Genomic DNA, 22,746 nt, shown 5'->3' on the forward strand with positions numbered 1-22,746 from the left:
CGAGTCGCTGTTTTTATGACTTGTGACTTGACTTGGACTTGGCAATCTAAGACTCGGGACTTGACTTGTGACTTGACTTGCCCAAGAAAAAAATACTTGGGACTTACTTGGGACTTGAAGGTGAAGACTTGAGACTTACTTGAGACTTGCACATGTGTGACTTGGTCCCATGTCTGGAGACATTCATTAAATCGGCTGCCGTTCATTTCCAACAGCTTGATGTATTTCCAATGGTTGTTGCATTGCCGCAAAAAGCGACCGGAGGGATCTCATTAAATCGGCGGCTATTCATTTCGAACGGCTCGATGTATTTCCAATGCTAAGTGCATTGCTGCAAGAATGCCACCGGAGGGCACTCATTAAATCGGCGGCTGTTCATTTCGAACAGCTTGACGTATTTCCAATGGTGGCTTCATTGCCCCAAAAACGCCACCGGAGGGATTTCATTAAATCGGCGGACGTTCATTTCCAACAGCTCATTGTATTTCCATTGGTAGCTGCATTTCCTCAAAAACGCCACCGAGGGCACACATTTATTCGGCGGCCGTTCATTTCCAACGGCACGAAGTATTTCCAATGGTAGTTGCATTGCCCCAAAGACGCCACCGGAGGGCATTCATTAAATCGGTGGCTGTTCATATCCAACGGCTCATTGTATTTCCAATGGTAGCTGCATTGCCGCAAAAACGCCACCGGAGACAGTCATTAAATCGGCTTCCGTTCATTTTCAACGGCTGGATGTATTTCCAATGGTAGCTGCATTGCCGCAAAAACGCCACCGGAGGGAACTCATTAAATCGGCAGCTGTTCATTTCGAACAGCTTGACGTATTTCCAATGGTGACTTAATTGCCGCAAAAACGCCACCGGTGGGCACTCATTAAATCGGCGGCCGTTCATTTCCAACGGCTCGATGTATTTCCAATGGTAAGTGCATTGCCGCATGAACGCCACCGGAGGGCACTCATTAAATCGGGGGCTGTTCATTTCGAACAGCTCGATGTATTTCCAATGGTAGCTAAATTGCCGCAAGAACGCCACCGGAGGGCACTCATTAAATCGGCGGCTGTTCATTTCGAACAGCTTGACATATTTCCAATGGTGGCTTCATTGCCCCCAAAACGCCACCGGAGAGCACTCATTAAATCGGCGGCGGTTCATTTCCAACGGCACGAAGTATTTCCAATGGTAGTTGCATTCTCCCAAAAACGCCACCGGAGGGCACTCATTAAATCGGTGGCTGTTCATATCCAACGGCTCATTGTATTTCCAATGGTAGCTGCATTGCCGCAAAAACGCCACTGGAGACAGTCATTAAATCGGCTTCCGTTCATTTTCAACGGCTGGATGTATTTCCAATGGTAGCTGCATTGCCGAAAAAACGCCACCGGAGGGCACTCATTAAGCAGGCGGCAGTTGTTGTGCCCAAATCCGACTCCTGTGCAAATTCCTCCCCCCCTTCGCGTGAACGCGCATTCTGCTGCGCTTCCAACAAAAGCGATCGTATTCTATATAAAACGCTTATTAAAACAATAAAGCGAGCTAATTATAACAATTGGGAGATCCTTGTCAATATAACGCGTTTATTTAAACAATAAAGCGCTATTGTATTCTACAAATTGCGTCCGTCAACGCGGATGCAAAAGTTACAATTGTAAATGTACACTTCCGACAAAAGCGATCGTATTCTATATAATACGCTATTTTAAAAAATAAAGTGAGCTAATCATAACAATTGGGAGATCCTAGTCTATATAACGTGTTTATTCAAACAATAAAGTGCGATCGTATTCTACAAAATGCGTTTGTTAACGCAGATGAAAAATTCACCAACGTCAATGTACGCCAGACCTGGGCACTCCGGTCCTGGAGGGCCATATGTTCTGCATGATTTTTGAGGTTTCTCTGATCCAATACAGGGGATTCCAATCACCAGTATCGTTAACGAGCACTTGCTAGCTTGCTAACGAGGTTATAATTTGTATCACCTGAGTTAAAGAAGAGCAAACTTCAAAATCTGGCAGGACGTATGCCCCTCCAGGACCGGAGTGCCCAGGTCTGATATACGCTCACATTTAGGCCAATCCCCTAAAATAGTTTAAAAAAACTGTAGGAGCTAAGAATCACACTATCACAGCAAAGACACTCCGCAATCATTTTGTCTCGGGCTTAAAATGACACAAAGATTTCCCTTTCCATTTCTGAGTTCCGTCCAAAATGTTCCCTTTTTTTTTTGTCCAAGCAATTTGTACTGAAAAAATATTTGACCAAAAAGACCAACATTTAGCACTTTTGAGGTAAAATATTTTATTTAAGTTTATAAGTGCTCCATATGTGTATGTAGATAGATGGATAGACTGGCTGGCTGGCTGGCTGGCTGGCTGGCTGCTAGACAGACAGATAGAAAGACAGACAGATAGAAAGACAGATGGACAGACGGACAGACGGACGGACGGATGGACAGGCACATAGATTGACAGACATATACAAAGATTGACGGACAGACAGACACAAAATAGCCCTTCTAGAGGGACGTGTCCCTGAGCTAGAGCAGTTTAAAAGGAAAATGTTAGGTGCCGCGGACACCACTGCTAGCGTGGGTTGTAGCGAACCTGCTAGTCCGGTTAGCATTAGCCCTAAACGGCATGCTAATCGAGGTTAGCCAATCCAGTCACATAATAAGTTCAGCCCCCTAGCTAGTCCCACTCCACCCCGGTCTACTGGAGCCCGCACCCTAGTTATAGGTGACTCCATCACCCGTAACATAAAGATTAGCACCCCAGCCACAATTATGTGTATATCTGGGGCCAGAGCACCCGACATTGAGGCTAATTTGAGGGAGCTGACATGCAAATCTAGACACCAGGACAGGGCTAGCTACACCGATATAGTCATTCACGTCGGCTCTAATGATACTAAAATGAGGCAATCTGAGATTACAAAGGAAAATATTGCTAGGACCTGTAATATCGCCAGAAAGATGACTCTGCATCTGTAATTGTCTCTGGCCCCTTGCCTGCGAGAGGCAATGATGAGAGGTTTAGCAGACTAGTCTCACTAAACCGGTGGCTGGCAAGTTTCTGTAGTCAGCAGGGATTTAGGTATGTGGATAACTGGCCTGCTTTCTGGGGCCGACCTGACCTGCTTAGGAGAAACGGCCTTCACCCTAACTGGGAAGGTGCTCTCACTCTTTCTAAAAATATATTACTGTTTAAGCCTTCCATGACAGGGTACACTAGTGCAGGCCAGGTCACAGGTGATGAACCTGAGTGAACCTGTGATCACGGGTGTGGAGTCTGTATTGCTAGGGCTAACTAGCGCTATGCTAGATTCACATAGTTTTTGTAGTTTAGAGCGTTCCATTGCCTGCACCACACACCCTGAACTGTACTGTGTTCAATAGCATCTTCTTCTGTGCTTCTTACCTCTGATTTTCCCTTATTAGGTGAGGAGGGAGAAGAAATAACATTATTTTCTACCACTAGTCATCCTGCTACTCCACCTGTCAACAATATTCCTGTGGTATGGAATTCGGGCCGCATCTGCCGCCATGCAAAGCACAAGACGCAGGACTGGCAGTATAATCCTGTGGAGGTTACCACCAAGGTAACCATAAGGTTCAAAACTCGGGAAAGTGCTCAGCTCAGTCCACAGTGCTGAAGCTTGGCCTTCTGAATATTAGATCACTAGCCTCCAAAGCTTTACTTGTCAACGACCTTATTAATGAAAACAATCATAAACTTGTTGGCCCTTGTGAGACCTGGTTAAAACCAAATGAGTTTGTAGTGTTAAATGAGGCTTCTCCCTCTAACTTTGTCGGAAAGTAAGTTGAAATTTACTCCTGGTACCCCTACTGTTATTAAAACGTTTTAAGCACTTGTTATGAGGTCTTTTATGTCAACACCAATTTATGTAGTTGTTGTGTATCGCCCACCCTGACCATACTTAAATTTTTTGGATGAATTTTCGGAACTGTTAGTAACTTATGCGGACAATGTTGTAATTATTGGTGATTTTAATGTTCACATAAAATCAAATTCACTTGCAAATTCTTTTAAGTCACTGATTGATACATTTGGTTTCAATCAAATAGTTGATGTGCCCACTCATAAAGATGGGAACACTCTAGATCTTGTTCTGACCCGGGGCGTAGTAGCCTCAAATGTTACAGTGTTACCTTATCCTAATGCCATCTCTGATCACGATCTTGTTAAGTGAGAGGTGCTGTTCAATGTTTACAGTAATAAGGAAAATTTAGGTTTTAGCAGTCGCAATATCCGCCCTGCAATGGGATTAACTTTAAAAGAACTATTACCTACGGTAACTGCAGCCTTCCCTTCGTACACTGGGTCTGTTGACTCACTCACAAACAACTTTAATACTGCTTTGGTTAATGTTCTTGTTTCTGTGGCGCCCCTAAGGCATACATTTCGACCTAAGAAGCATACACCTTGGTTTACTGAAGAAACCAGGTCACTCAAACAAGGTTGCAGGAAACTTAAACGAAATTGACGCACTACAAAGCTGGAGGTCTTCCGACTGGCCTGGTGTGACAGCTTGCTGAAATATAAAGTAGCTCTTGCCTCAGCTAAAGCATCGTTTTTCTCTAAGATTATCGTTATACATAAGAGTAATCTGAAATTTTTGTTTGTCACAATTGCGAAACCTTCCAGACAACAACTTAACCCAAATAGCTCTACTTATTCTGCTGATGACTTTATGGAATGTTTTAATAGAAATATTCAACTCATTAGGAATGAAATTTTAAATGTACGCTCTACAACCTCGTCCTACCTCAAAAATGTGGAGGTGTTAAGAAAGGAATGTGTCGGCGGTTGTTTAGAAACATTCTCCAGTTTCAATGATTTGTCCTTTGATAGTCTAACACAGATGGTTAGTAGGGCCAAACAAACTACTTGCCTGCTTGATCCGTTTCCAGTTTCATTGGTGAAGGATCTGTTTGGGATCTTAGGACCATCAGTTTAAAATATTATTAATATATCGCTATCCTTGGGTATTATTCCTTTAGCTTTCAAGTCTGCCGTCATTAAACCCTTGCTTAAGCAACCTAACCTTGATCCAGAAAGCCTAGGTAATTATAGGCCAGTGTCAAATCTGCCATTTTTACTTGAAAAGGTCGTTGCACAGCAGCTAAATGACTTCGTGTCAGAAAATACCCTCTTTTGAACTGGCCAGTCAGCATTTAGGGTAAATCACTCTTCTGAGACAGCCCTGGCTAAAGTAACCAATGATCTCCTTTTAGCAATATATTCCGGTGCCTCATCAATGTTACTGCTACTGGATCTCAGTGCTGCTTTTGATACTGTCGACCACAACATATTGCTTGTTCGTCTGGAATGCATTGGTATCTCAGGAACTGTACTCTGGTGTTTTAGGTCCGACCTGTCAGACAGGATGCAACGTGTTAACTAAGGCAATCTGACCTCTAAACACTCTGATGTCCCCTGTGGAACACCACTTGGTGACATTATCTGCAAGTATAATCTTAGTTTCCATTTCTATGCAGATGGCACTCAACTGTATGTGCCACTGGAGACAACTGGACAGTTAAATTTTCAAAATCTGGAGGCTTGCCTTACTGAGATTCAAAGATGGATGTCACTTATTTTTTTGCGCCTTAACCGAGAAAAAAACTGAAATGTCGATTATTGGTCCAGCTCACTGTTGTGAGTTTTTTTTTCAAACACTGCCCTGAACCTAGACAAATGTAATATCACCCATAGTGACTCGGGTCAAAAATCTAGGTGTTATATTTGATCCTAATCCGTCGTTTCAGTCACACGTGAAAAATATTACTAGAATAGTTTTCTACCACCTCCGTAATATTGCGAAGATTCGTTTGATGCTGTCCAAATCAGATGCAGAGGTTTTAATTCATGCGTTTATTACTTCTCGGCTTGATGACTGTAATGCAGGGGTCGGGAACCTTTTTGACTCAAAGAGCCATAAAAGCCAAAAATATTAATTTTATTTTGGGAAAGAGCCACGCCATATATTATGAGACAAATGTACTAAATTGCTAAACCCGCACCCCAGACAAAAGCTTAGTCTTCAGCACATTTATTTTTGATGATTTGATAAAAATTATGAAAAGAGAATAATGCCAGAGCCCCTGTCCCAAAATCAACAAACATACCACTTGTCTCTTTCTTGCAATTACTCAAGATCGGTTAAACTCCTTTTGACCCTTTTTTTCATATATATTGGTTTCAAAACCAGATGCAAGCAGTTATTGTGTAAAAACGTCACAACATTCTGCAAATAGGGAGCCTGATGAGCTCACTTTTGGCGCAGACAGCGTAGGGCGAGAGATGGGAGGGAGTGCTTGCACTTTTTGCATAGCTCCACCCATCCCTCCCACTCACCCAATCAAATGACTAAGTTCTCTTCCGGTGTTTTAGCGTATTTACAGTTCTGTGGATTCATCATAAGGTATCTGAACACTGAACACAGATTATATAGTGAACTTTTATATAAAGGATTCTTTAGCGTTGTAAAACCAAAACGAGTTTTTTTTCCCCCTTTTTTTGTGTGTTACTTGACTGTAAATTGTAGTGAAAAACGTGCCCTATATATACTGCAAAGTAATATCCTGTTATTTAGCTTTGGTTTGGCTTTGTGTGTATCAGAATAGGATAGACAACTCAAGTTTTAAGCAAGATGGAGAAATTTTGCATGCAATCAAATTTGTCTCTGAGCCACAGATACTCATAGAAAGAGCCATATATGGCTCGTGAGCCATAGGTTCCCGACCCCTGCTGTAATGTATTGCTTTCTGGTCTCCCCATGTCTAGGTTCAGAATGCGGCAGCTAGACTTTTGACTAAGACGAAAAAGTTTGAGCATATTACTCCTGTATTGGCCAACTTACACTGGCTCCCAGTCCACTTAAGATGTGACTTTAAGGTTCTCTTATTAACATACAAATGTTTGCATGGACTTGCACCCTCTTATCTGATTTGATTTCCCCCTATGTTCCTGCACGGAGTCTCCTCTCGGAAAATGCCGGTTTACTTGTGACTCCGAGAGCCAAGAAGTCTGCAGGCTTGAGAGCGTTCTCCATCCGGGCCTCGGTGCTATTGAATGCCCTGCCTCCGGAGATAAGATCTGCAACCTCAATGGAAGTTTTTAAATCAAGGCTTAAGACACACTTCTTTTCCAAAGCTTATGATTGATGCCCACCTCATATTCTGTACTGTCCTGTCTTTTTCCGACTGCCTGGCTGGTGGTGATACGAAGGAGAAGGACGATTTGAGATGAGTCAGTGGACCAGCGTTTGACCTGAAGCATGTCAACGCCTGCATTGACCAGCTGGCAGAGATGGGAAGCTGCGTCGTGGCCGTCATAGACTTTCTGGACTAATTTACAGGCTGGGGGCGTCGTTGCTGTCATGCACTTTCCGGACAAATTTTCAACATGTTACCTAGTGTTTACTATGTTTGTGTACTGTAATGCTAAATGTAATTCACCCTGGTCATCCTGAAAGGGGGATTACCACTTGTGAGGTCCCATCTCAAGGTTTCTCTTTTTCCTCACGCTGAGGTTTTGAGTTGTTCCTTGCCCGCATGTTGGTTTAAGATCAGGTAATTAGTTTTGATTGCTTCAGCAAGGCACGATTACATTGCCAAGTGCTGTAAGCACAGGGCAATGTAGTTGTGCTTGCAACTATTATAATCCTCCGAGATATTATTATTATATCTATCTTCTTCCGCCGACTTTTAACGGGGAACTCCTCCCAGAGCTTTTAGAATACCCCATCGATTCATATATCAAAAATTTCGGCCCGACCGGGACTCTTGTTGTGTGTCTATTCACAGCGATAGGAGTCCCCATCCGGAATAATGGGTTTTGAAATTCTCCCATCCGTAATACATGGGCCCATTCATTTCTATGGGTAGTCATGGAAACGAGGGCTTTTCCAGACGGTAGTCATAGTAAGCAGGGACTGTCCAGGGTGGCCCGACCCAAATTTCCTTTAACCATGGGTAAATGGTGAATTCCAAAGAGTGGATGCTAGCGAGAGGATGCTAACTATGTGCGCCGCTAGCAAAGTGTTGGGCTGGCATAGCCAGCCACAACATTAGCGCAAGCTAGCTGTAAACACTGTTGGTGATCAGTTGCCAGCCCAAGTATTAGCGATGAGAGGTTGATGCTATGCTTACTAATGCTAGCAGTAAAAACTGTTGGTGACAAGTTGGGCTGGCTAAGCCAGCCCAAGTATTCGCTCAAGCTAGCTGTAAACACTGCCAGCAATGGGTTAGGCTGGCACAGCCAGCCCAAGTATTAGCGCAAGCTAGCTGTAAACACTGTCGGCAATGCTAACTTCTTCATAGTAAAATTTTTTGGTAATTTTGGCTACATTTTAACGACTTCATATTTACAACTTATGCTAATGGCCTCATGTTAATGAGTTATGCTAACAGGTACATTTTAAAAAGTGATGCTAACGGCTAAATGCTAACTTTTTCATGCTAAAATTTTTTGGTAAAGGCAATATTTTAATGACTTCATATTTACAAATTATGCCAATGGTCTCATGTTCACTGCAAAAATTGAAAGTATGGACTAGTGTAATTTACTTGAATTCAGTGTATTTATCTGATCACAATTTTTTGGGACTTATTTACTTATTCAGGCTGAAGATAGTTAAGATACTATCACTTGTTTCAAGAAAATTAATATTGTGCCAACTAACTTATATTATTCAAGTAATTGTAAGCAAATGTATCTTAAATTGTCGAAGAGATAGCCTAGAGGCATATTAACAACTCAGCTTAAGGATATTTTTTACTTGTTTCAAGACTCACATCAACTTGTTTTAAGAATGGAACCCAACTCATTGAGATAATGTAAGAATTGATTTTATGAATCATCATATGTATTCATTTACTCAGGTACAATTCAGTGTCGCAGTGTGAATGGTTGTTTGTCTGTTTGTGTTAGCCATGTGATGAGGTGGCGACTCAACCAGGGTGTACCCTGCCTTACGCCCGAGGTAAATGGGATAGGCTCCAGCCCTCCCACCCGTGACCCCGAAAGGGACAAAGCGGTAGAAGATGGGTGGATGGATGGACAATTTAGTGTTCAATATTAAACCTTTTACTCTTGGTACGATGTTTTAAGAATAGACATGAGCCAGTTAAGGTAGCAGGTGTAGCCTTAACTATAAAGCAATGTGGGAAACAATGTCTAGTCTGTAAATGTCACTAAACTTAAACATGATTTTATCAATTTAGTCGACCATTAACAATAACAAAGCATGAACTTTTCTCAAAACACTGTGGGGAATACCTCAACTACTTTAAGTTATAGCTATGGTTACATGTTTGGTAGACGCCTTCATCCAACATGACATACCCATCAAAACACCAATATAATGTTAAAAAAAAAATAATCAGGAGATTTGTGTAAGAGGTCCTTAAGTTTGATTGGCTTGTAGGCACAACAGCACTCATGCAGTTTCCATCTTAATCCCCAGCTCTGCATTTCACCACATGGTTTGTTCACATATTTACATTGTATCCGCTTGGCAGGGGCTAAACACACACAAATATCTTGCCAATCACATGCACAAAGTGGCAACATAGAACGAACATGTTAAAATTGCATAGAATCACATTTAATTCTGCGTCCAAAGTCCGGAGCCAGCTAGGCCTTGCTCATACAGATAGCCCCCACAAACCTCAGTCCAAATATCAAATATATTTAGTGTTTGTCAAAATGTAAACTCATGCATAAATGAGCACAATTTCTGCCGTTCATAATGTGTCATTTTAAACACTCGAATTCAAGAGCACACCAGTTAAGTCATATTTTCTAAAAACGTATATCTTTTCATTAAATGGTGCAAAGTGGTATGCAGTGTAATCAGCTAATTTCTCCAAATCTATGAACTCTGTTGCCAGGGCAGCATTTGGTACAGCGATTTCATAAGACAATAAATCTCGAATGAAATCCAATGTATCATATATTTGATATTCGCAACAAAATAAAGATGAATCTACAACAAAAATATTATTTATCAAACCTAAAAGTAAGAAGCGTGTCTTTTGAATCCGTGATGATGAAAGTATTATTATTTAGTTATTGCGGTTAATGGGGACCAAAACCACCCCCAAAAATTGAAAATCCGCGAAGTAGCGACGCCCCTTCCAAAATGCTTGAAAAAATAAAATAATATATATATTTTTTTATTATTTTATTTTATTATTATTTTTTAGACCTGCAAAGCTCTGAACCTGCGAACATGGAACCACGAAGTAGCGACGCCCCTTCAAAAATGCTTTAAAAAATATATATATATATATATATATACATATATATATATATATATATATATATATATATATATATATATATATAGATATAGATATATAGATATATATATATAGATGTACACGGGGGGACAGACATCTCACTCGCTCATTCACACCTAGGGACAATTTGGACTGGCCAATTCACCTGAAATGCATGTTTTTGGAATGTGGGAGGAAACCGGAGTGCCCGGAGGAAACCCACGCAAGCAGTGGGAGAATATACAAACTCCGCACAGGAAGTCTGGAGCTGGATTTGAACCCACGCAGGAGGTTCCCATGACTTGCCGCGCATATATATATATATATATATATATATATATATATATATATATATATATATATATATGTATACCGTATTTTCCGCACTATAAGGCACGATGTGTTAAGAATAGACATTTAAGCCTTTATTTTTTTTTAAAGCTGACCATGCGCCTTATAATACAGTGCGCCTTATTTATTGATCAATATTAGTTCGCAAAGTCTTGCAACTAACTTGCAGCCGCCAACTAGTTTTCCCCCGAACATCAAGTAGTCCGCGGTGTATGCTGAGATTTATTTACCGGCGTTTCATTGGCTAACCAATGTGTCAATCGTCATTTGAATCGATCACTATTGGCCAAAGTTATTCGGAGGTCAAGGGGCGGATCCTTTTTATCATTTACAGGCTAGCATTGGCTTAAACGGCAAAACAAAGCCTGCAATTGGCCAAAAAAGATGCGTCAATCATCAGTTGAATCGATCACTATTGGCTAAAGTTATTCGGAGGTCAAGAGGCGGATCCTTTTTATCATTTACAGGCTGGCATTGGCTTTCACGGCTGAACAAAGCCTGCATTTGGCCGAAAAAGATGAATTTGTATAGCACGTGGCTGACGGCATACAGAAAGCATTTTTTACTATACTGTATTTGTAAATATTTTATTCTGGATTTACTACATTCACGGATATAAGAGGACCACGGCTGCACATTATCATGAACGACTTCGGTGAGCTACTCCGGCTATATATCTTGTTTCAGACTGAACTAGATTTTTCTGTGATAAGCGGTGCAGATAATGGATGGAATAGAGTGTCTATTTTTAAATTAAACTCAATTCCAAGTGTTTATTGTCATATGCACAGTAAAGTTGCGAGTGAAAAAGAAACTATAAACTAGGGAATGGTTGGCATTTCTTGAATCCCAAGACTTTAACCTTCTGAATGATGGAACGATGCATTTGAGTGACATCGTACGGACACAGCATCCGCACGTGTTCTCGACACGTATTTGCGTCTTTGCAAGCTTTGGGAATATTAAGGGGGTAATAAGTTGGACTGAACTATCTGACTGTTTTGTCCACGTTCCCATTGTAGCGCCTTATAATCGGGTGCGTCTTATGTATCTCAAAAATAGGACCAAAAACTATTTTTTCGGGGTGCACCCTATAACCCGGTGCGCCTTATAGTGCGGAAAATACGGTATATATAAATACAGTGCATCCGGAAAGTATGCACAACGCTTCACTTTTTCCACATTTTGTTATGTTACAGCCTCATTCCAAATTGTATTAATTTAATCTCTTATCTAAAAATTCTACACAAAACTTTTTTTTAAAACTTTTTTTGAATTTTTTAAAAATAGAAATCTCAGAAATCACATTTACATAAGTATTCACAGCCTTTGCCATGAAGCTCAAAATTGAGCTCAGGTGCATCTTTTTTCGACTGATCATCCTTGAGATCTTTCTACAGCTTAATTGGAGTCCACCTGCAGTAAATTCAGTTGATTGGACATGATTTGGAAAGGCACACACCTGTCTATATAAGGTCCCACAGTTGAGTGTGCATGTCAGAGCACAAACACCAAGCATGAAGTCAAAAGAACTGTCTGTAGACCTGCGAGACAGGATTGTCCTGAGGCACAAATCTGGGGAGGGATACAAAAAAAATTCTGATGCTTTGAAGGTCCCAATGAGCACAGTGGCCTCCATTTTTTGTAAATGAAAGACATTTGGAACCACCAGGACTCTTCCTAGAGCTGGCCGGCCTTTCTAAACTGAGCGATCGGGGAAGAAGGGCCTTAGTCAGGGAGGTGACCAAGAACCCGATGGTCACTCTGTCAGAGCTCCAGCGTTCCTCTGTGGAGAGAGGAGAGCCTTCCAGATGGACAACCATCTCTGCAGCAATCCACCAATCAGGCCTGTATGGTAGAGTTGCCAGACGAAAGCCACTCTTTAGTAAAAGAAACATGGAAGCCCGTCTGGAATTTGCCAAAAAGCACCTGAATGACTCTCGGACCATGGGAAACAAAATTGTCTGGTCTGATGAGACAAAGATTGAACTCTTTGGTGTGAATGCCAGGCGCCATGTTTGGAGGAAACCAGGCACCGCTCATCACCAGGCCAATACCATCCCTACAGTGAAGCATGGTGGTGGCAGCATCATGCTGTGGGGATGTTTTTCAGCAGCAGGAACTGGCAGACTAGTCAGGGTAGAAGGAAAAATGAATGCATATAGAGATATTCTGGATGAAAACCTGCTCCAGAGCGCTCTTGACCTCAGGCTGGGGCGAAGGTTCATTTTTCAGCAGGACAACGACCCAAAGCACACAGCCAAGATCTCAAAAGATTGGCTTCAGAACCACTCCGTGAATGTCCTGGAGTGGCCCAGCCAGAGTCCAGACTTGAATCCGATCGAACATCTCTGGAGAGATCTGATAATGGCTGTGCACAAACGTCTCCCATCCAACCTGACTGAGCTTGAGACTGTATTTGCTGCCAAAGGTGGATCAACAAAGTATTAAGCAAAGGCTGTGAATACTTATGTAAATATGATTTCTTAGTTTTTCTATTTTTAATAAATTCAAAAAAAAACTTTTTCACATTGTCATAATGGAGTATTTTGTGTAGAATTTTGAGATAAGAGATTAAATTAATACAATTTGGAATGAGGCTGTAACATAACAAAATGTGGAAAAAGTGAAGCACTGTGAATACTTTCCGGATGCACTGTACATATATGCTTTATATATATAAAGCACGGTGGGACAGTGGTTAGCGCATGTGCGGCACAGTTCAAGTCATGGGAACCTCCTGCGTGGGTTCAAATCCAGCTCCAGACTTCCTGTGCGGAGTTTGTATGTTCTCCCCCTGCTTGCGTGGGTTTCCTCTGGGGACTCCGTTTTCCTCCCACATTCCAAAAACATGCATTTCATGTGAATTGGTCCAAATTGTCCCTAGGTGTGAAAAGAGCGAGTGAGATGTCTGTCCCCGTGTGCCCTGCGATTGGCTGGCAACCAGTTCAGGGTGACCCCTGCCCACTGCCCGGAGATGGCTGGGATGGGCTCCAGCCCCCCCGCGACCCTAATGAGGATAAGCGGTACGGCTAATGAGATGAGATGAGATATATATATATATATATATATATATATATATATATACAAATATAATTTGTATTATTTTTTTAGACCCGCGAAGCTCTGAACCCGCGAACGTCAAACCGCGAGTAGTAGTAAGTAAGTAGCGAGGTCCCACTGTACTCTAATCAAATCGAGTTTGGTTGTGTTGATGGTGTCTGTTGTGTATGTAGTCGGGTTGCAGTCGGATTCAGAGACAGGCACGGACGGTACAGTCATAGAGTGTTTACTCAACTTCTTCTTCGGTAGTTCCCTAGCACAAGTACAAGGCTGCGCATAAGTATACAGTGACACCGCAGGAAGGGGAGTGTATTACACGACACCACATATTCCCTTTTTGTTAGAATAGGACACAAACTGTAGCATTAATCTGAAATACGCAATAATTCTTTGGTAAGTATGAGCTTATAGAAAACATACATTTCAATATTCATTACCAGATTAGAGGTAAATATTTATCAAAGGTAAGCAATAACGTAAGGAACTATACTGTCAATATCGGTAAGCAAAAGTGTGTAAACCTTGTAAACTTAAGCAGACTGTATGAAGATCACATCATAAACAAACATGACAATTTTTTTTAACAATGAACATTCATCATGTCTTTTTTTTTTTTTTTTTTTACATCATCACATCTTTTCTGTATTTTTTTTTTTTTTTTTAAGTCACATAATCTTGAAGCCATGCAGGAGCATGTCGTATTCTCGGTGCACTAGGAGAGGGATGTGTTGAGGGCACAGTTTCAGTTTCGGGTGGCTCAGCAACTTGGTCGCTTGGCAGGAGGCAAGCATCATTATCAGGAGGCTGTGGCGCTGAAACAGCAGCACAGGTGGAAGAATGGGCAAGGTGGAAAGCATTCCACACCTTTCCATCAGACAGCAGATAAGTGGCTGGACCCTTTTGAGCTACCACTGTCAGTGGCTTGGTGAACCTTGAGTGTCCTTTCGCAATGATTCCAGGTTTGCGGATGCGAACCGCAGAGCCAATCTGGAAGCTGGGTGATTTTGCACCGCGACGTTTGTCGGTGTATCGTTTGTACTTCCGTTGTTTGTTTTGTATGTTTTGTAGCATGTTGCCTTTGTCAGCAGTGGGACGCATGGAGTGAAGACCTGTGATGTGAAGCTTTGTATTCAGTGGTCTACCATGCAACAGTTCAGCGGGGGATACTGAAGTCACAGCATGTGGTGTGGCTCTGTAAGTCTGTAAAAACTCAGTGAAGAAGGCTTTCAGTGGTTTACCTTCGATGTTGGCTGTTTGTAGACAGTCCTTGAAGACTCTGTTGAAACGCTCAATTTCACCGTTGGCTTGGGGGTAGTACACAGAGCTGCGACGGTGTGTGATGTTCCTGTCACTAAGGAATGCTTCAAACTCGGTCGACACGAACTGAGGGCCATTGTCAGTAACAATTTCCTGTGGATTACCTTCTCTGCTAAACACAATGGAAAGAAAAGTCATAACAGAGGCAGAAGTAACATTTGAGCAGAAGGCAATCTCAGGCCATCGGCTGTAATAGTCAATGAGGGTGATGGCGAAGCGGCAATCAGCAGGCGCAGAGTGAATAGGACCAACAATGTCCACAGCAACTTTTTCCCAGGCAGCAGTTGGGGTAGGCACAGGCTGTAATGGTGCAGTACGCGTGGTTGCGGTTTTGTCATGCTGCAAGCAGGTGGTGCATGATTTGATGGCGAGCTCAACGTGAGAATCCATTCCAGGCCACCAGTACAAGTCTCTCAGTCTTTGTTTTGTGCGAACTATCCCTTGGTGTGAAGCATGAGCAAGTTGGATCATTTTTTCCTGTAGCTGTTGTGGTATCACAACACGATGAGTGCCACGCACAATGACACTGTTCTGCAAGGCAAGCTCATTTCGCACACGGAAGTATGGCACGATGAGGGGGTCAAGGCCTTTTGCAGTACGAGGCCATCCCTTCTGCATGTAGTGTCGCACCTTCTGTAGCACTGGACATTCCTCACATGCACTGGAGAGCTCATCAGCAGTGAATGCAGCAAAATCAGGAGACACAGCAGCCACCATCTCCATGATGCCATCATTTTCCAGTTTCGTCAGCTCCTCCGACACCTTGTCATGCACGGCATATGGGAGTCTGCGTAGCTTTTGCTGGACTGGAGGGACGTCTGCACTCACTTTAAATTTGTGTAGAAAACCTGTAGCAACGCCTAGAGCATTTGTAGTGTTGACAGTGTAACTCATCTCCGATGCGGCAGGTGTTGCAATCTGCCCATCTTGTATGTGGAGGCGAAGTGCAGTGAACAGGTCCATTCCCAGTAGTGGAGTACCCTCAGGAACTATGTAGAAGTCAGTATGTGCACTCTGGTTGCAGTATGTAGCAGTAAGTTGAAGACAGCCCAACACTGGAATTGGCTTCTTCATGTAGGTCACCAGACGCACAGTAGGCTTTGAGAGAGGCAAGTGCATGAATGACTGTCTGTAAATTCTCTCTGGCAGAATTGAAACTGCTGAACCAGTGTCCACAAGCAGGTCAGTAGTAATTGACTGTTCATCATTCGCATGGAGAGCAACTGTACACGTAAGGCGCTTTGGGACTGCAGCTGTAGGGGCTACATGACACACAGTAAGTTCTGGGACAGTAACTTCTCTTACTGATCGAGTAGGAATTGCGCTGCGGCACACTTTACTAAAATGTCCAATTTTTCCACATTGGTTGCATTTTGCATTTTTAGCAGGGCATTTGGGGTCATTTGCTAGATGAGAGTTGGATCCACAACGGTAGCAGGTTTTGTGTTGATTCCTTTTATCTCTCGAGCGCTGTGTATGTGTACTGCTCTGATTCCTTTTATCTCTTTGTTGCACAAACTTCACAGGAGTGTCGGACACGTGCACATGAGTAATAGCATTAGCTTCTGAAATAGCAGATTCGACTTGTGTAGCAATAGCGATCGCTTTGTCAAGCTTTAAGTCCGTTTCCAGCAGCAAGCGCTCTCTGATTCTCGAAGAGGACATATTCTCAATGAATTGATCCCTGATCATATCATCAGCAAACGTGCCAAAGTCACAGTTAGCAATTAATTCCCTCAATGCGGCAATGAACTGAGCAGTGGTCTCGCCCGGTCTCTGAGCACGCTGACGGAACTTGGTACGCTGAGCAACGACATTAATCTTCGGTACCAAGAAAATTTCTAGCGCATCACAGGCGGATTTGTAAGAAGTGCCAGTGTCAGGAAGGGAAAGAAAAATTCTCTGCCCTTCTGTGCCTAAACAGTGCAGCAGTAGTGCGCGCTTTCGTTTGTCCGGCATCTCGTTAGCAGTCAATGCTAGCAGGTAATTTTCGAACATCTGAATCCACGTGGAGTACAACATCGTAGGCTCACCCGGGGTTTCAAGCAAAGCAGGGGGTTGTGAAATTCCGATCCAAGCCATCCTCGTCGCCAATATGTTGTGTATGTAGTCGGGTTGCAGTCGGATTCAGAGACAGGCACGGACGGTACAGTCATAGAGTGTTTACTCAACTTCTTCTTCGGTAGTTCCCTAGCACAAGTACAAGGCTGCGCATAAGTATACAGTGACACCGCAGGAAGGGGAGTGTATTACACGACACCACAGTGTCGTCGTCGTTAAGTCACTCAAGGCGCATAAGGTAATCCATAGTAGCGCCAGACTCGCTCGTGGGAGGCTCCGTAGTTCTCCGAAGGAGAGGGGGCTGCAACTGTCCTGTGCCGCCAGGCCTGACGGGGTGCGACCCAAGCAAACCAAGCAGACGAAGCCTCTAAAGTCCTTAGTACGTTCGGACAGGGCGGTGCATGATTTATGGAAGCCCCTTGGGCAGATAGCACAGGTGATTGGGGTGTGGTCGGAGTGAATGGTTCGAAAGCACCACTGGCATTTGGACTGGAGGCCAGGATTGCTCTCGAAGTCGCCCGCCCTAAGAAGAACAGAGAGAGGAGAGTAGAAGAGAGAGAAAGAGAGGGACAGATAGAAAGAGAGAAAGACAGACAGAGTAAAACGCAAAAAGGGGGAAAAGAGAGTGAGAGAGGTGGGGAGAGAGTAGGAAAGAGAGGGATAGAGAAAATGAGAGACAAGAGTGTAAAGGGGGAAGAGAGAAAAGGAGAGACAAAGAAGGAGAGAGGACCAAGAAAGAAAGAAAGAGCGAGTCTGAGTGGACTGAGTTGGATTCGTAAGGCTCCCCCTGGAGAGAGCCCTTCGCAGGACACCACGGGAAGGTTCCTAGTCTTTGTCCTCTGTTGATGGTGTTGCACACGTTAGGTGCTAGTTTCCGCCTTTTTCGCGCTGGAGAATTTTATATCAAAACAATAGGGATGCCATTTTCAATGCAAGTGACTGACCCGTACAGTGTTCTAACTAAAACTGGATAGTCTTTACTTCGAAACACAAATGTAATATTTATAAATGAGAACACTATATTTTTCCCCTGAGATAGTTCATAGATTTTGTTTAATAATTGTATATTGCGTTCCTTTATATGGTTCCGCCCATTTATTCAGACCTACTTGGACTCGCTTATACAACCCCAACGTTCGACGAACTCCATTCGGTATTTTGACTTCGAGAGAAGTGAAAACACTTTTACAATTAAAAGGTTTGTATTGTCTTAACATTTAACAAGAAACAATGTGATTAAAAATAAAATATTATACTTAACGGTATTTATGCAAAGTTAACGGTTTAAATCAATGATCGTTTTGTAAGGGGTTAGCTCGAGTTTTAAGCTAACCCCTTAAAAAACGGTCGTTGATTTAAACCGTTAACTATGGAATTGAGCTAACCCCTTACAAAATGGTCGTTGATTTAAACTGTTAACTATAATATATAACGTTAAAACTAGTCCACATTACGACAAGAGCCTGTACTAATCTAAGCGACCAGGATTACATGTTACACAGTTTCTCTCTTTGTTCAGCATGAATATAAATTCATATACAGTATCCAGACATGCATATTCTGATTTTGCAAAACATCAGGACTCCATGCAAAACGCAGGGGGCTACACCAGCAAGGGGAAAAAAAGAGACGCCTTGAGTTTGGCATCACAGAGAAAGAAGATGAGGGGGATTTTGACTCCAGCACTTTCACTGTCATTGTCTCCCCAATCTGAAGTAGCACCATCAGCAGCCCAGAAAGTGAAGGGGACCCCCAAGTCATAACCAGCACTCCAGCAAAACAAGCTGATGCTTAGTTTCCGCCTTTTTCGCGCTGGATAATTCCATATCAAAAAAATAGGGATGCCATTTACAATGCAAGTGGCTGACCCGTACAGTGTCCTAACTAAAACTGGATAGTCTTTACTTCGAAACACAAATTTAATATTTATAAATGAGAACACTATATTTTTTCCCTGAGATAGTTCATAGATTTTGTTTAATAATTGTATATTGCGTTCCTTTATATGGTTCCGCCCATTTATTCGGAAATACTTGGACTCGCTCACACTACCTCAACATTCGACGAACTCCATTCGGTATTTTGACTTGGAGAGAAGTGAAAATACTTTTACAATTAAAAGGTTTGTATTGTCTTAACATTTAACAAGAAACAATGTGATTAAAAGTAAAATATGATTCTTAACGGTATTTATGCGTAGTTAACGGTTTAAATCAATGACCATTTTGTAAGGGGTGAGCTCAAGTTTTAAGCTAACCCCTTAATAAACGGTCGTTGATTTAAACCGTTAACTATGGAATTGAGCTAACCCCTTACAAAATGGTCGTTGATTTAAACTGTTAACTATAATATATAACGTTAAAACTAGTCAACATTACGACAAGAGCCCTGTACTAATCTAAGCGACCAGGATTACATGTTACACAGTTTCTCTCTTTGTTCAGCATGAACATAAATTCATATACAGTATCCACACATGCATATCCTGCTTTTGCAAAACATCAGGACTCCACGCAAAACGCAGGGGGCTACACCGGCAAGGGGAAAAAAAGAGACGCCTTAAGTTTGGCGCCACAGAGAAAAGATGAGGGGGATTTTGACTCCAGCATTTTCACTTTCATTGTCTCCCCAAGCTGCAGTAGCACCATCAGCAGCCCAGAAAGTGAAGGGGACCCCCAAGTCATAACCAGCACTCCAGCAAAACAAGCTGATGCTCTCTGTAATTTTATAAAACAAAATGTAGCATTCACAATGGAGTAGACCCATTCATTGAAATTACACAAAATACAAGATAAATCAGCACTGCACATAGTTCTACTTCTTTTAGGAGGGCACAGACAACATCTCCAGCTTTTATTGAAATTTTCAACTGGTGGGCTGAACAGAAACAAGAAAAAGCAGAAAAGGACAAGGCCAGGCACCACAAAACTCTCATAAATACTATTGTTTTACAGGGGGGTGAAAATGTTGACCTTGTAATGTTTGCCTTTTCCTGTTTCTAATCAAGTAATATTAATGAATGTCTTCATTAGCTGTAGTGGACATTTTGTCTTTGTTCCAGTAGAAACAATAGCATGAATAACATTAGCAAGAAGCAAATAATTTTGACCTCAACTGTGTTGTGATATTTTCTTTTACCTTTTTAGAATGTAGGCAGGACAGCCGCATGGCCATATCGCAATACCAGACAGAACAGAGCTGATGTGGCACAACTTCTTGACCTTGAGTTTGAGGGGAAGAGGGCCTTCATTGATTCGGACACAATAAGGGAACAAGACAGACCGGCAAAAATATTGAAGGCATATCCATGCTTTCGAGATATTGATCATGTAAGTATGATCACAATTCACACTTTGATTCAGTTGAACAGTGAAATTGTTCTTTTGAACATTGGGTGCATACTGCTTTGATACATTAAATAGCTGTTTCAGACCCCATTTCCATGCAGGAAAACCTTTCATGTATTTTCTCTGAAAAATGAAAATGAGCAATCTGGTTTTATTTCTGCATGTAGACAGGGAAAACAGCATTTATGCATTGTGGTGTGATTTTTCCTTCTTTAGAATATCTGATAGTCCATCTGTTTCGCATGTTATTTGCAACACACCTGTCTATTAGCGTTTTATCATCAGTGTGAATAGAATTATTTTCACAAATGGAGGAGGGGAAGGGGAACATAGTTTTTCAGAATACCTCTCTACATATAATTGTTGTTTTCAAGTGATGCTTTAACTACTATGTGTTGGATATTTCCATACAACACTTCTTTGTGTCTTCCCCACCAAAGGTTCTTGATGAACTAAGACGAATAATAGACAACAACAACTCCAACTACGTGCAAGAGCTGAGGGAGCGGTGGCTCGAATTCAAATCTAGATTATGCCTCTATGGGGTTTACAAGAGGGCAATGAAACCTCCAATGTCACTTTCAGCTGGTAAGAACAGCCAACATAATACCAATAGAATCTGTATCCTTGTTTGTTTCTGTATACTGAGAGACAAATATTTGATTTGATTTTTTTTTTTTTTAGAAGAGCAAGCAATAAACCTCTTGACCATGCTGCTCATTCATGTTCTTCTGGTAAGTCACAAACTTTTACATAAGTGCATACTAAACTTTCTCAAATATGGCTGCTCCTTTTGTTGGTCCTCTATTCTGTTCATACTAAATTGTCATGTTTAGTCGGGGAATGGAGGGATGTGATTGCTGTCCTACTGATGTTGTGTTTTTCTGTTAAGCCCACAGAGGACCCCGAGACGTTCCTGAACAGAAGGCCACTCACCACACCACTCCTTTTGGTGGATGAAAATCTCGACTCCTTTCTCTGCCTTGGAACCGAAGCAATCCCATCACCCAAAAGGTACCTAGGGGATGCAGTATTCTACATAATTGCATACTATTATGTATTAAATATGACCTACCCTAAATGTGTGGCCTCTGTTCTTTCCCTTCTACAAACTGAGGTCCTGGGGGACTCAATCCATGACAAAGATGCCACACCAGCTTTCAAACGAGCAAGAAGTGATTGGATGGCCTTTTTTGCATAACTTTGTATAATGCTGCCTCCCCTCGGGAACACACCCACACACCCATCCATGGACGTACTTTGAGAACTTTTTCTGTTATAAACATTTGTGACCCCTTACGCTTTGGCCTCTCAGTCTCCCTGTAAGTGTGTGTTTTAATTGCCTTGTTTTGAGTTTAAGCATTGATTTAAAAAAAACAACCCAACTGATGTTCTTAAAATTAGACAAAAAAGAATGTTTGCAGTTCTCTTTTAGAAATTGGTAACTTGCACTCTATATTCTGTAGGCAAAAAAATGTGTTGTCTGTTTGACAGTTCACTGATACATGTGTAAGTGATAACTTTGATTTAGATTCAGATTCAGATCTACTTTATTGTCATTCTAGTACACGTGTATACAGAACGAAATGTCGATGCATCTGACCCCCACAGATTTACAGTTCGCCAACAAACGTTTCAAGATCTTGTCAAGAAAATGAGTATTTTTGTTACTGGTATGTCAATTGTGTTTTGTGATAATGACAAAGGTTTGTGGTTTGCCAATAAAATGGTAATTTTCACATTAAAACTATTTTTGCATTTGTATAGTATATCGAAACGTAGAGAATTTCTTGAAACAAGACTTCCTCGCCTAAGATTTTTATTACTTATTACAAGCAAATGTATCTTGTTTTTGACCCATTTTCTAATTTATTTTCAACTTAATACAAGAATATTGATCTTGTTGTAACCTTCATGCTAACTACTTTTGAGCAATCCTGGCTTAAACCCAGTTTGTTTCTAAACAATAATTCTCCAAAACAAGCACAAATATCTTAAAATGAGACAAAAAAAAAAACTTGACAAGTACACTTAATAGTATTACTGCATATAATAACATTTTTAGGTATCTTATTTTCTTTTTTTTTTTTTCTTGTTTCAAGAAAACTTTATGAGTCGGATTTTCTTGCTGCACTGGCAGATAATTTTGCTTGAAACAAGTAAATTTCCTGCAATAGTGGCTAGATTTTCTTGTTTTTTTAGAGGCAGTTTTTGCAGTGTTGACGAGTTATGTTAATGGGTAACTGCTAAAGAGTGATTCTAACGGCTAAATGCTAACTTCATGCAAAAAGAT

At 41.7% G+C, this 22,746-nt stretch overlaps 1 protein-coding gene and 1 pseudogene across 2 annotated transcripts in view; both read left to right on the forward strand.

Annotated features, from left to right (window-relative positions):
• The window catches only part of LOC148345887 (uncharacterized), an 86,543-nt gene extending 64,343 nt beyond the window's left edge, over positions 1 to 22,200 (forward strand). Inside the window, exons 2-7 of one of the 2 annotated variants that reach the window (XM_088325760.1) lie at positions 3,445 to 3,605; positions 20,253 to 20,435; positions 20,894 to 21,041; positions 21,138 to 21,187; positions 21,346 to 21,467; positions 21,571 to 22,200. In XM_088325760.1, the coding sequence (XP_088181886.1) occupies positions 3,445 to 3,605; positions 20,253 to 20,435; positions 20,894 to 21,041; positions 21,138 to 21,187; positions 21,346 to 21,467; positions 21,571 to 21,664 (758 nt within the window). In that variant the 3' untranslated portion in view covers positions 21,665 to 22,200. The remainder of the gene's footprint in view (positions 1 to 3,444; positions 3,606 to 20,252; positions 20,436 to 20,893; positions 21,042 to 21,137; positions 21,188 to 21,345; positions 21,468 to 21,570) is intronic. The other variant, XM_088325761.1, reaches the window with a different exon arrangement.
• Positions 3,618 to 5,177, forward strand: LOC148345888 (uncharacterized; annotated as a pseudogene).
• Positions 22,201 to 22,746: the final 546 nt, after the last annotated feature.

Source organism: Urocampus carinirostris, unplaced genomic scaffold, assembly GCF_059441175.1.
Source record: "Urocampus carinirostris isolate Australia breed hairy pipefish unplaced genomic scaffold, RoL_Ucar_1.0 HiC_scaffold_21, whole genome shotgun sequence".
In the NCBI taxonomy this organism is placed as follows: domain Eukaryota; kingdom Metazoa; phylum Chordata; class Actinopteri; order Syngnathiformes; family Syngnathidae; genus Urocampus; species Urocampus carinirostris.